Source organism: Acinonyx jubatus, chromosome B3 (genome assembly GCF_027475565.1).
Source record: "Acinonyx jubatus isolate Ajub_Pintada_27869175 chromosome B3, VMU_Ajub_asm_v1.0, whole genome shotgun sequence".
Classification (NCBI taxonomy): domain Eukaryota; kingdom Metazoa; phylum Chordata; class Mammalia; order Carnivora; family Felidae; genus Acinonyx; species Acinonyx jubatus.
In genome coordinates, this window is record NC_069386.1 from 82,789,500 (window position 1) to 82,804,150 (window position 14,651).

The 14,651-nt window shown below is 35.4% G+C and overlaps 1 protein-coding gene across 4 annotated transcripts in view; it reads left to right on the plus strand.

Moving 5' to 3' along the window:
* LOC106987098 (signal recognition particle 54 kDa protein) overlaps positions 1-14,651 on the plus strand; it is a 67,299-nt gene that overhangs the window by 17,468 nt on the left and 35,180 nt on the right. For all 4 annotated transcript variants that reach the window (XM_053224360.1, XM_015085340.3, XM_015085341.3 and 1 more), the window contains 8 exons: positions 553-619; positions 700-757; positions 4,649-4,799; positions 5,903-6,051; positions 6,821-6,921; positions 7,417-7,503; positions 10,634-10,707; positions 10,925-11,033. In XM_053224360.1, the coding sequence (XP_053080335.1) occupies positions 553-619; positions 700-757; positions 4,649-4,799; positions 5,903-6,051; positions 6,821-6,921; positions 7,417-7,503; positions 10,634-10,707; positions 10,925-11,033 (796 nt within the window). The remainder of the gene's footprint in view (positions 1-552; positions 620-699; positions 758-4,648; positions 4,800-5,902; positions 6,052-6,820; positions 6,922-7,416; positions 7,504-10,633; positions 10,708-10,924; positions 11,034-14,651) is intronic.

The following is a 14,651-nucleotide window of genomic DNA, read 5'->3' on the forward strand; positions in this document are numbered from 1 at the left end:
CTCAGTCGTTTAAGTGTCCAACTCTTGATTTTGGCTTGGGTCATGATCTCATGATTTGTGAGATTGAGCCCCGTGTCAGGCTCTGCACTGACAGTGCGGAGCCTGCTTGGAATTCTACCTTTCTCTCTCCCTCTCTCTCTGCCCCTCCCCTGCTCACGCTCTCTCTCTCTCTCTCTCAAAAATAAAGAAACTTAAAGAAAAAAGAAACAGACTCTTTAAACTATAGAGAACAAACTGATGGTTATCAGAGGGGAGGTAGGTGGGGTGATGGGCAAAATAGGTGATGGGGATTAAGGAATGCGCTTGCTGTGATGAGCACCGGGTGTTGTATGGAAGTGTTGAATCACTGTATTATACACCTGAAACTAATATTATACTGGTAACTAACTGAAATTAAAATTAAAACTGTTAAAAATGTAATACTACTACTCTCAGGAGAATATGAGCAGTTTTACTTCAATCCTTAAGTAAATAACAAGAGTAAACAAAAGTATTTTGTGTATAATAATTTGTATTTATTGATATTGTATTTTTTAAATCTTATTTTCCCAGTTAGCATATTATTACCAGAGGAAAGGTTGGAAGACCTGTTTGATATGTGCAGACACATTCAGAGCAGGTAATGTGTTGAAATTTGAAAACCGTTCTCTGTAATTTTTATTTTCAAGTCTGAGAACTCATTAATTCTTTATTTTATAGGAGCTTTTGACCAACTAAAACAGAATGCTACCAAAGCAAGAATTCCATTCTATGGAAGGTGGGTTTCTGGTTTTTATTTTGATACTCTTGTCTTCTCTAAGTTTTTATTTTATGCCATCTTGTGACATTTTTAATATTTACTTAGAAGTTTAAATCTTTCTGGAACTAAGTAGGGTATAATTAATAAATTATCTTTTATTATTGTACCATGACTCTTCTGATCCAGCCTTATAGATCAGAGTGGACATTATTTAGTTCATAATTCTGCCTGTATTTACCATCCTGCCTTGCATGCCTTCTGACTTGCTTCCCTATTCCTGTTGTTTCTTTTAAGACCTATCTGAAGCATTCCTCGATTAAATACACACTGGTGAATTCCATACTGTTTCTTTAGTACATAATTTTAAAAAGTTGTGTTTGAACATCTTAAAATAGCTTATAATTTGTCATTAACTCAGAGATTCTGATCATTGCTGTCCTTCATTTGATACAGTAGTTCAGGTAGGTAGTTTATACATGTTAGAATGATTGATGAAAAAAATCAAGTCTAGATTGATTTTAGGACTTTTTGAGAGGATAGCATTTTTTTTAACATTATTAATATAAATGGTTTATTATACCCTTAGAAAGAAAGTTTAAAGAAGCTAAACTTTGAAGTAATTAAATGAATGATATCATTTTGTTAGTCACTGCCTTCTACTTTTTGGCTGGCCAGAAATGCGAATGAACTTTCGCTTTCCATGTATTCTTTGTTTAAATTTTTTTCCTTTCAGTTTTATTTATTTATTTATTTATTTATTTATTTTTATTAATTTTTTTTTAACGTTTATTTATTTTTGAAACAGAGAAAGACAGAGCATGAATGGGGGAGGGTCAGAGAGAGAGGGAGACACAGAATCCGAAACAGGCTCCAGGCTCTGAGCGCTCAGCACAGAGCCCGACGCAGGGCTCGAACTCACGGACTGCGAGATCATTACCTGAGCTGAAGTCGGCCGCTTAACCGACTGAGCCACCCAGGCGGCCCTCCTTTCAGTTTTTTTATGATAATGTCTTACAGGTAGATTAAAGAATAATGTTAGGAATTTTATCTTTTTAGGATAAGAATGGTTTCTAATATAGATTTAAAAATCAAGGGATAAAAAAATCAAGGAATAGTAAAATTTTATCTTTAGGGTTCAAAATTTGTAAACAATTTAGCTGATAATTACTTGAACTATTGGCCAAAGCCAAACCATTTTCTTTTAAAGTTTATCTTTTTTTTTTTTTGCGAGGGAGGGGAGGGACAGAAAGAGGAAGAGAGAAAGAGAATCCCAAGTAGGCCCCACATGGTCAGCACGTGGGACTCAAACTCACAAACCGTGAGATTTCACCTGAGCTGAAATCAGGGGTAAGACGCTTAAATGGCTGAGCAACCCAGGCGCCGTTACTTATTTATTTTGTGAGAGAGAGGGTGCACGTGTGAGCATGAACAGGGGAGGAGGCAGAGAGAGGGAGAGAAAGTGCATGCAAGAGAATCCCAAGCAGGCTCTACATGGTCAGCGCAGAGCCTGATGCAGGGCTCAATCTCACAAACTTTGAGATCATGACCTGAGCCAAAATCAAGAGTTGGATGCTTAACTGACTGAGCCACCCACGGACCCCCAAAGCCAGAGCATTTTTAAACAGTTACCTCAATACCATTTATTAAATAATCTCTCCTTTGCTCATGTAAACTTAAGAAACATCATGTATGTGTGGAGTAAAGTATTAGTGTATCATTGTTTCCTCTGGGAGGACTGAAGGGAGTGACACTGAGGAAGAATTTGAACTGCATCTCTGCTGTTAAATTTACATATTAGCATTTATTTTAGGGGGTGGTACATGTAGGACTGTTTGTTATATTATCATTTGTTCTGTGTTAAAAAAAACTATTTCACATAAAACTTTTAAAGAAGTGAAAGCACTAACAGTTTCACTTCCTAGTTACCAGTTTTTAGTGTGTCTACCTGTGCTTTTTTTCTATGTCAGTACAAACAACCACACAGAAAGATAATTTGAAATTGAAATGGAGTGTTACAGTGCTTTGTACCTTGATTGTTGTGGTAGTGGTTATATGTAAATTTGTCAAAACTCATCAAAATGAACATTTAAAATAGTGCATCTTCCTGTATATCAGTAGACCACTGTAGAGTTGATTACAAGTGGGGTCTTTTTTTTTAATTACAAATGAGATCTTATGACCAGATTGTGATTACTCTTCGGAGGGAGTGTGGTGCTGGTTATTGTTTTTTGATCTGGGTGTGTTTGCTTTGTGAAAATTCACTGAGTTTATAATTTGTGCAGCTTTTCTATATATATATTATACTTCGTTAACACATTTACCAAAAAAATGGGATCTTAATAATTCTGGAATAGATAATATACTATTTAATGTAATTCTTTTTTATGACTTTTTTTTCCAACATTCTCTTGCCTAGTCTCACCTGCTTATTTTCCTAGATTAAATTTTAAAATTCCTTATTAAGTTCCAAAAAGAAAAATCTCTCTTAAGATTTTGATTGGAAGTACATTGAAACCAATTAATCAACTTAGTGAAGAGTTGACATCTTTACTGTATTTGTATAGTTAGCTTAGAAACCTACTATGTCATTTTTGGTTTAAAAACTTATATCCTTAAATATAGTAATTTTCTTCATTTAAATCTCACACTTATTTTTATCAAATGCCTTCATACCTGATTTTTATTGTTAATTTAGGGGGAAAACTTTTTTTAACATATGTCCTTTCATCTGACAGTATTGATCTGTATAAGAAGTTGCCGCTACTGAAAACAGTGCAAATTAAAATGGGATTTCATTTCTTTTTTTTTTCTTTAATTTAAATGTTTATTTATTTTTGAGATGGAGAGAGAGAGAGAGAGAGAGAGAGAGAGAGGGATAGAGGGAGATGGAGGATCTGAAGTGGGCTTTGTGCTGGCAGCAGAGAGCCCAACGCTGGGCTTGAACTCATGAACTGTGAGATCACAACCTGAGCCAAAGTCAGACATTTAATTGATTGAGCCACCCAGGAGCCCTGGGATTTCATTTCTTGATTTTCAAGTTGAAAAGAGTTTTGAGAATTGTGAAAATGTAGTGAAATAGGAATGAAATTAAAATTTTATGGAAGACATTTTCCTCTTAGGAGCCAAAAGCCTACCATCAAATGTAATAACATTCAGGTTATAGGAGTACCAGAAGAAGAGAGAGAAAAGGGGCCAGAAAATTTATTTGAGGAAGTAATAGCTGAAAACTTCCCTAATCTGGGGAAGGAAACAGACATCCACATCCAAGAGGCACAGAGAACTCCCATCAAAATCAACAAAGAAGAAACAAAAAGCCTAAATTATCATATCATTTGATACAAATTCAAGCTGTAAGAATATGTCATCACAATTTCAAAGAAACAACATTATGAACTCTTCATATTGACTATGTTTTTAATACCAAGAAATTGAAAAAACCTCAGATGACCAACAATAGGGCATTTATTCAAGAAATGATTGCATAACCATATGATGGAATGCTATATAGCCTAAAAGTCATGTTTTACAAGAATAATGGTTTTATAAAATGCTTAAGAAAGGGTGTTAAATGGGAAAACGTGTGAAACACTAACTCAGTCATTTATTTACGAAAATATAAAAAGTATCTGAGGAAAACACATTCAGAGAAGACATGTGGCAGAATCACATAGAATTTTGTGATTGGAAAACTGGATATTGCTTGATGATACTCTAGAAGTAGTTTGCTATTTTTATTTTTTTTTGTTTGCTATTTTTAATATTTATTAGATATTGTTATTCTAAATTGCAGTTGTGATCATTATGACTTTTTCAGAATGCATTAATGGTGTAGAAACAGTTTCCAAATTATTAGTATTCATAAGTTTTGCTCTTGTGGTTGTTGTTAAATCATTTGTCCTTGTTAAATAGCTATACAGAAATGGATCCTGTTATCATTGCCTCTGAAGGAGTGGACAAATTCAAAAATGAAAATTTTGAAATTATTATTGTTGATACAAGTGGCCGCCATAAACAGGAAGACTCTTTGTTTGAAGAAATGCTTCAAGTCGCTAATGCTATAGTAAGTAGCTTTCAATTTAATAACATTGTAAGGACTTTGGTTAACTTAATTGCAAAACCTGACTGAATTTATGATCCATGTAAATTTATAAGTTATTTTTTGCCTGTATGATAGATTCCAAGTAATTTATTTCTATTTTGGGTACGTATATCTGTATGGTAAGGACTTAATTTTCTCTAACTAGGTATGAAATTTTCATAAGTAAGTATCAAAAATTTCCTTTCTTACTTACTTATCTTATTAGTATATATAAGAAAAAATAAGAAACAAAAGTTTAGAATTAACTTTTAATATCTGTTGAATTTCCTTTCTGTAAATTATTTAAATTGGAACATTTACCTGAGATGAATTTTGAAAGATTTTCAAAATGAAGCACTTAAAAATGTTAATCATCATTTAGTGTCTCTTTAAAATTATGATGGAAATAATCTGGGGAGAAGAGGCGGTTTGTAAATAATCTGTAGCACATATTTTGCCCATGAACCCATGTTTTGCCATCGAAGAGTTGGCAGTGATTCTTTAGTTAATGGTTAATGCTAGTGAGGTTTTCTTTAGGCATGCCATTATTTTGACCTAGTTGAGCAGAGCTTAGGGAAAGAGCCTCACCTCTGTTTTATTAATATTGGTTTTAGTGCATACTCTTATATGTTTTTTCCTCTGATTTACTTTTGCTATTCCCTTTGCTTAGAATGTGATTTCTCCAGATCTTTGCATAACTTTTTTCCTCTTTATTCAGGTCACACTTTAGCTAAAACGTTACTACCTTCAGAGAGACCTCCCCTGGCTGCCCCACCTAAAGAAGCCTCCCACATCTCAAAACTCATACTCTCTATCTCATTTTAATTATCGTACATCTTAAAGTTTACTTGCCCATTTATTATCTGTCTCCTTTGACTAGAATGCAAGTCTTATAAGGACTAGGATTTACATATTCATCTCTTTGTCTCAGGACCTAAATGGTGCCTAATACATAGTATTCCCTCAGTAAATATTTACTGATTGAATGAATAATTATTTATAATAAATATTTTTCTATAGCTTCTAATGATGAAATTTGCTTAAGAGCAGGAAAAATATGTATTGTTTTCATTTAAATTTTCTAGCAACCTGATAACATTGTTTATGTGATGGATGCCTCCATTGGGCAGGCTTGTGAAGCCCAGGCAAAGGCTTTTAAAGATAAAGTAGATGTAGCCTCGGTCATAGTGACAAAACTTGATGGGCATGCAAAAGGAGGTGGTGCACTCAGTGCGTAAGTACCATTGATGCTGTTGTCCTAAGTCTTGGGCGTGTGTGTGTGTGTGTGTATAAGTGTATGAGTGTATTTATGGCTTTCTTTTTGATCATTAAAAATATATTCAAGGTGGGGCACCGGGGTGGCTTAGTCCGTTGAGCTTCCAACTTCGGCTCAGGTCATGATCTCACAGTCCGGGAGTTCAAGCCCTGCATCGGGCTCTGTGCTGTCAGTTGAGAGCCTGGAGCTTGCTTCAGATTCTGTCTCCCTCTCTTGTCTGCCCCTCCCCCATTCATGCTCTATCAAAAAATGAATAAATGCTAAAAAAATTTTTTTTTAAATATATTCAAGGGGCCCCTGGACGGCTCAGTCAATTAAGCACCCGACTCTTGATTTTGGCTTGGGACATGATCTCGCAGTTCATGGGATTGAGCACTGTGTCAGGCTCTGTGCTGACAGTACAGAGCCTACATGGGATTCTCTCTCTCCTTCTCTCTGCCCCTCCCTGCCTCCAAAGTAAATAAACATTTAAGAAAATAAAATATATTCCAATATATACTCAAATTTAAATAATTAAAAATAAAATAAAAATATATTCAATAGTGGACTTAATACGGTCTATAAAAGAAGTTTAAATTGAAACAGAATTTTGGAGTCTTTCTGGTATAGTTCTGTTTTAATAGGTGAAAAGAAATTTGAACTGTGTACCTTTGTCTAAATACTCTGTAATCTGCTAGAAATTTGTTTGCCTTTTTGAGATTATTTTATGTTTTCTTTTTCTTTGCAGAGTTGCTGCCACAAAAAGTCCAATTATTTTCATTGGTACAGGGGAACACATAGATGACTTTGAACCTTTCAAAACACAGCCTTTCATCAGCAAGCTTCTTGGTATGTACATTGGTAGGGGATATAGAAAAATCTCCGAAAAATAGCATAGATCTTTGGGATGGATTAGGATTTTAATCCTGCCCTCTCATTGACTAGTTCAGGAAAACCATTACCTTCCGTGATTTATCTCCCTCACCTGTAAAAAGTAAGGGTGATGGTTTTCTGCTTCTTGTGGTTAGAGTGGTAGAATGAGCTACTCAATGGAAAATTTTTAGGAAAAGTTTTAGAGCACAATACAAAAATATGTGGTTGTGGTAATAGCAGGGGTAATGGCAGTAAAACTTTTGTACTAGGTAATAGAGTTAGAGAGCATGGAATTTGGAACCCTGGGCTGGAGTCCCTGCTTTGTCACTCTAGGTTCAGTTTTCTCACCTGTAAAGTATGGTAGGAATATCTGACTTGCTATCTCACATGGTTATTATCTATGTGCATGTATTTTGTATAATGTAAAGCAGCATATGCTATTGTTAATTTTTCTCTTTTTGGGTCTTGTAGGTATGGGTGACATTGAAGGACTGATAGATAAAGTCAATGAGTTGAAGTTGGATGACAATGAAGCGCTTATAGAGAAGTTGAAACATGGTATATGAGTAGCAAAAAGCATTTGCTCTCAGATGTCTTCCCATGATTTCTTTTTGATAAAGCTACTGTTAATTTGTTTGAAATGATAAATCTCTTATTAAAGTTCTTCAAATGTTTATTTTCTACATGATTTGTATGCAAATCATTTTAAATCTCAGATATGTGAGCAGTTGTAGAATTGAGTATTTTTATTTTCTTTCTTGTAATCAAATTGCCTTAAAATTAAAATTGAAATGGAGTTTCTTGAAGTAGAACAGGTTAAATATAGGTTAGAACACTCTTCTAAACTGTTTACTTGTAAATTAAATGTGTGTGTGTGTGTGTGTGTGTGTATTATTTACATTATAAAATATAAGGAAATTTAAAAGAATGAGATTAATAAACACTTTTTTTGACTCCACATTAAAGACCACTCTTATAGAGAATATATGTTGTGATTAAGAACTCAATCAAGTTCTTAAATCTATCATACCTGAATTTATATCTGATCTATTTTCAGCTGTATAACTTTTTCAAATTACTTAACCTTAATTTCCTTACCTGTAAAAAGTAGGTAGTACTAAGTATCTTCCTCATGGAGTTGTGAAGATTAAATCAGCTGATATATATAAAATGTCTAACACATCAGAAGCATTCAACATATACTATTATTGACCATTCTGTTTTTCTCAAAATGATCTTACTTTTAGTTTCCATGGTCACATACCATCCTGCCTCTTTCCTCTTTCTCACTCATGTTGTCAGTTACCTATGCCTTTATTCCTGTTTTAAATACTGGTGTTTTTCAGGGATCATGCTAGGTCACCTTCTTTCTCTGGAGCTTCAGACTCCTATCTGTATGTTTATTAGACCATTCTTGGATGTTCTATAGACACTTCAAATTCAGCATATCCGTATCTTCCCATCCTAACTTCCCACCCCCTTGTTACCATCAATGAGTGTTAACATCATTTGTCTTATTGCCAGAGTTAGGAACTTGAGTATTGTGATGGACTCTCTTATTTCTTCCTCACCCTGCCCATTACTTTTCCTGTCAGTCATCTTGTCCTACTGATTTTACCTCCTGTCTTCATTCCATTCCCTTCTCCAGCTCCAGTAATGATGCAAGTTTACCTCTTGCCCAGATTGCTTATTCTGTCTTTTATCAGATCTTCTGGTTTCTTGGATTCTTCCCCTTGGATCTATTTTTTATACTGCAGCCAAAATGATCTTTCAAAAATGCAAGTCTGATCCTACTACTGCCTTTCTCAAAATCTTTCAGTGGCTTCCCCTTGGCCTTAGAATGTTTTTACATGAGTCTACCATCAGGCTGGCTGGCTGGCTCAGTTGGAGGACCATGAAACTTGATCTTGGGTTTGTGAGCTTGAGCCCCATGTTGGGTATAGAGATTACTTAAAAATAAAATCCTTCAAAAAAAAATGACTCTACCATCTAGCCCACATCCTCTACATCATTTTTGATGCTGTTCTTCATAGGATTCTGTGTGCCAATCATGCTGAATTTCTCTCAGCTTTTAAATGTACATTGCTATCTGTCTCCTCTGTGCCTTTGCCTATTAGGTATCTTCTTCCTGCCTCCACCCTCCTCTCCCCAGCCATACTGGGCAGCTTCTACTCATACTTAAGTTTCTCCTTCTTTAAAAGGGACGTTTTACCTGATCCCTGGACTGAGAACTCTCTGCTTTATGTTTCCATCGTGCCCTCTAATTTTTGTATCATTCATCACAATTATTAGATACCCGTCTTCCCTGCTTGAAAGTGAAGGTAAGTTTCATAGCTGTGTTCCTCACCTTTTATGTTTACCGTATCTAGCAGTTTCTGACACTTAGTAGATCTCTAATAAATATTTATTGAATGAATGAATCTGTCCCTCATGGCCTGGCTCTTTTCCCCTGCCTTCCTCTATCTTGAACAGTCCTACCGCTGCTTCCACTACCACACTAAACTGGGTAAAGTGTCCCTACTCAGTCTACTTTTTGACTCTTAGGTCTCTCCTTATGTCCGCATTTTGCTTCTGCTCTTAGCATTCTACTGATTTCTGTGGTCACCAAGGGCAAAACTAGTAACCTTTCTTTTTTCCCTTGGTTCCCAGTATTTAAGTGTTATCTTTCTTTTGTTTTCAAACTCTTGGGTTCCATGACAGTGAGTTTCCTTTGTTATCATGGCTTCAATTGTCATGTATGTATAATGACCAAATAATATTTCAGCCTTAACTTTTTCTACCACTGTTTAATTCTGCATTTCTAGCTGCCTGCTGTAACATTTCTTTTAAAATATTGTACTGCCACTGAAATTCAGAATGGCTAAAACCAAATACCTTTTCCATTTATATCTTTAGGACATAAATAGAAAATACTCTGGATGTTTTTGTCATTGTTAATTGAAGTTAATTTACATGTAATGAAATGCTTAGATCCTAAGGGTATCATTCCATCAATTTTGACAAACGCATAATAACCCATATCCGTCAGGAAACAACATTTCCATTATCTAGAAAGCTTGCTTATTCTCCTTGCCAGTAAGTACTTCATAGTATAGGAATCCTAGAGTATTCCTTTTTCCCCCACCTGGTTCCTTTGACTCAGCATCATATTTTTGACATTCATCCATGTAGTTGCATGTGCCTGTAGCTTGTTCTTTAATTGCTGAGTAGTAGTTCATCCACAGTCTCTCCATTTTCTTGTTCACAGATAGCTAAGTTGTTTATAAAATGCCAAATGATGTTCTAAAGTGTTTTTGCCACTTTACATTCTCACCAGCAGTATATGAGTATTCTGCTTGCTCCATGTCTTGCCCCATATCTTCTTTAACTTTTGGTGTTGTCACACTTTTTAATTTTAGTCACCCTAGTGGGTAGAGTTTATCTGCCTCGTTTTCGTGTTTTTTGTTGTTTGTTGTTGTCCATTTTCTCTGATAGAATGTAAACTTCTCTAGGATAGGATCTGTCTGTGCATCTGTGTATCCTGTACTGCATTCATCCTATGATCTTGCCCAGAGTAACTGCTCAGGAATATTTGTTGATTAGATGTTTTGTAAGTGTGCTTCAGGATGAACCCATGACTAAGGAAAAGATTAATTTTATTGAATGGAAATGTACACCTTCTAATATATCTGAATAATTTATATTTCAGGTCAGTTTACGTTGCGAGACATGTATGAACAATTTCAAAATATCATGAAAATGGGCCCCTTCAGTCAGATCTTGGTTAGTTATCCTAAAAAATTTGTTTATTTTCATCTTCTTTTGTTTTTCATTAAAATTTTAAAGAGTAGATGCATTTACTTTCATTATTTTTGCTATTTACATAAAAATGCTTTAAAAACTTAGTGTCAAAATTAAAGCTGAGTACTTAAATGTGAACATTGTGAACAGTTTAATCTCAAGCTGTTGTTGATTTTATGTTTAAATATATCTGTTTTAGGGGATGATCCCTGGTTTTGGAACAGATTTTATGAGCAAAGGAAATGAACAGGAGTCAATGGCAAGGCTAAAGAAATTAATGACGATAATGGATAGTATGAATGACCAAGGTAAGATGGCAGATTACTTGATTTAGAGACAATGTTCTGAATATTTACAAGTGGATTCACTGTGTTCTTGTGGATAAGATGGGGAAAAATTTAGATTGAAAGATTGTTAGGTAGATTTGTAGCTCTTTGAAAGCTCTTACTCAAAGCATTGTAATTACTGGATTGACTTTATCAGAGAGAGAAATGTCTAATACAGTTCTCCAAATGAGTTTCATGAAAAGAACACTAGCTCTTCATGATGATGATGGAAATAACTTGAAAGGAGAGTTCTGTAATCAAATAAATTTGGGGGAATTATGGGCTAAAAAAACTATTATTATAAGTCTCCTTAGTGCTGTCATATACTAACATGAATTGGGAATCTGTCAGAAAGATAGTTTAAGCAATGTTTACAAACTCATTTTATACTGAAACTCTCGGGCTTCAGTCTTATTAGAGATACACTGCTTTCCGGGTGCCTGAGTGGCTCAGTTGGTTGAGCATCCGAGTCTCCATTTTGGCTCAGGTCATGATCCCAGGGTCATGGGATTAAGCCCCACCCTGGGCTCTGTGCTGAGCATGGAGCTTGCTTGGGATTCTCTCTCTCTCTCTCTCTCTCTCTGTCTCTCTCTCTCTCCCTCCCTCTCTGTCTCCCATGTGTGTGGGTACTCTCTCTCTAAAATAAAAAAAATTTTTTAAAAAAAGGAAGAAAGAAAGACATACACTGTTCTCTGTAATCCTGCATTATACTTCCAGGTCTTTTATGTTATCCTTAGCTCATTAACATTTATAGTACTATGACCCCTTTATCTTTTTCCCAGTTTTTTAGCACCCTTTCTGATGCAGCCCAGAAGATATGCCGAACAGTTTTTAGGTCTAACTCTACCATTTGACCTCTGACTTCATTTACAAAGAAATACAGGCTTTTGGCCTTGAACTTCCTCAACCATTGGCTACCTTACCAATATGATTGTGGCAGCCACAAACCACTCTTCAAGCTTTTTCAAGGACCTTAGGTCTCCTTCAGTACAATTCTTTCCTGGATCTCTAGTCTCTTCTCATCTTTTGACTTTTCTTTCCCATCAGCATATAAACATTAAGTTTTTTGAGCTATACTTCTCTCTCATGCTTTTTTATTCTTTTTCTCTTTCCAGTCAAACTTCTTCAAAGAACGGTTTGTATTTTTCTCAAACTAGTGAAATCTGACTTCTGTCCCTACCACTGCTTGGAAATAGATACTAAGATTTCCAATAACCTGCTGGGCTGCTCCAGTGGATCCTTTTCAGTCTTTTTCTTGACCTTTACAACATTGACTGTTGTTAATCACCTTTTTTTCTTGGCTTCTGTTATATCATCTCCCCACTTTTACCCTACTTTTCTTGTTAACTCAGTTACTTTCCCAGCCTGTCCCTTAAATGAATACATACTACAAGTTTTGTCCTCTGCCAATGCTTCTTCTCATTCTGCTCATTTTCTTTGAATAATTCATCCACATCTGTGCTTCCTCTACTGCTTCACTGATTATTTTTTGTATTCTCTACCTCTTTCCTGGGCTCTAGGCTTTCATAGTAACCCAGATAAGACTGTATCTTTCTCATCTCTGAATCTTTAACACCGTGGAAAGTTTTGTATGTAGAATTAACAATTGCAGCCATAATTGGAGTATTTACTCTGTCCTGCTACTGTCCTGAGCACTTTACATAGATTAACCCATCTAATTATCACAGTCACTCTCAAGAGACAGTTCTGGGGTTAAAATCCATTATTATGTAACTTTTGTAGATTAGGAAACTGAGATATAGGAAAGTTGAGTAATTTGTTCAAGGCTACTAGCTACAGAGTAGAGAGACTGGGCTTCAAACTCAGGCATTTTGGCTCAAGAGTCTACACTCTGGACCACTTCCTTTCTAGATGCTCACTAAATGGTGGACAGACATCTTTATTTACATAATTGAAAGTTTTCTGAGGCACAGATCCAAAATGTAGTTTTTCTCTCTTGGTGAGTGACGCTTCATCTATCTAATAGATACCTATTTACTCAGTCACCTAAGCTAGAAACTGGGGTCAACCTAGATTTGTCTCCTTGCTGATTTTCTATCTAGTGGTTCAACTGATGACAGAGGTAAACGTATTGAAGTGCCTAACTTTTTCCTTTTAGTTGTGTCAGTTTTCTGTCAGGTAAGCTCTTTTGTTGGGTACAATACATATTTAGGATTGTTGGGTCTTCTTGGTGAATTGACCTTTTTATCATAATGTCTGTAATGTCCTCCTTTGTCCCTTGTCTATTTTGTCTGATTTTTAAAAATTTTTTTCACGTTTATTTATTTATTTTGAGAGAGGGAGAGACAGAGTACCAGCAGGGGAGGGGCAGAGAGAATCCCACGCAGGCTCCGTGCTGTCAGCACAGAGCCCAATGAGGGGCACAATGTCAGGAACCATGAGATAATGACCTGAGCTGAAGTCAACAGTTGAATGCTTAACTGACTGAGCCACCCAGGCGCCCCTGAATAGTTTTCTTAATGGTTGCTTTAGGTATTATAGTATGCATACATATTTAACTTAAAACAGTCTACTTCTATCAGTATTTTACTACTTTTAGGGGAATAGATAGGAACCTTAACATTATCTTAGATTTACTGAGTTCCATTTCCTTAATATTTCTCATATCTTCCCTCTTCTCTTTGTCTCTAAATCCCCTCCATTAGTTCATACACTCATCATTTCTCTCTTTTTTTTTCACACCCATCATTTCTTACCTAGATTGCTATCATAGGTTCCTAACATTTCCTTTTCTCTTTTTCATCCCTCTTTTCAGTTTGTATTCTTCATTGCCACAAGAATGGTCTTTCTAAACATAGAAAGTTCTGGGGTCAAACTCCTTCAGTGGCTCTTTAATGTTGTCATAATGAATTTGAAACTCTTAAACCTGGCTTACAAGTTCTTTATAATCTTGTCCTTATCTACTTTTGGAACTTTCTAAATCTCAGCTCTTACCCAAGCTTGGTTTCTTCTACAAAAAACTATTTTTATTCTAGAAATCCATGTTCTGCTTCCTAGAATGTCCCTTGCTTTCTCTTCTTTACTTAACCTCATACTTGTCCTTTAGGACAAGAGTTACCTTGTTACTCAGTTAAAGAGAAACCATCAGCATGGAGCCTTTCCTGACTTTCTTCTTTAAATTATGTCCCCTTTTGCTATTTGCTTAAATCTATCATGTTGCTTACCATGATATGCTGTTATTAGCGTGTCTTTTTCTTCACTACACTTGAGGTCTTAGAATGCATATTTCCCAAATATTTTATAGTGAAGATGGGGCTTAAAAGCTGCATTTATGAAATGGATTTAGGTTTTAATGACTGTAAGTTTATTATGAGACAATTTGCTCTTTATTTATATCTCATTGGTAATCAAATTTCACCTGGATTTCAGTTCACTTCTGGATGATATGCTTAGAGGGCATAGACAAATTAGAAGATATATTTAGGAAATGTTATTTGTAACCTAGAGGAAATTCACAAGAATTTGAAATAGTCTCTCAAATTCTCAAATATTTGAGAATATTTGAAAGCCTTATTCTTTGTGCCTGGCAAGGAGACATGTATGCAAATAGGAAGAAGTGCCATAGAAACATACTTCATT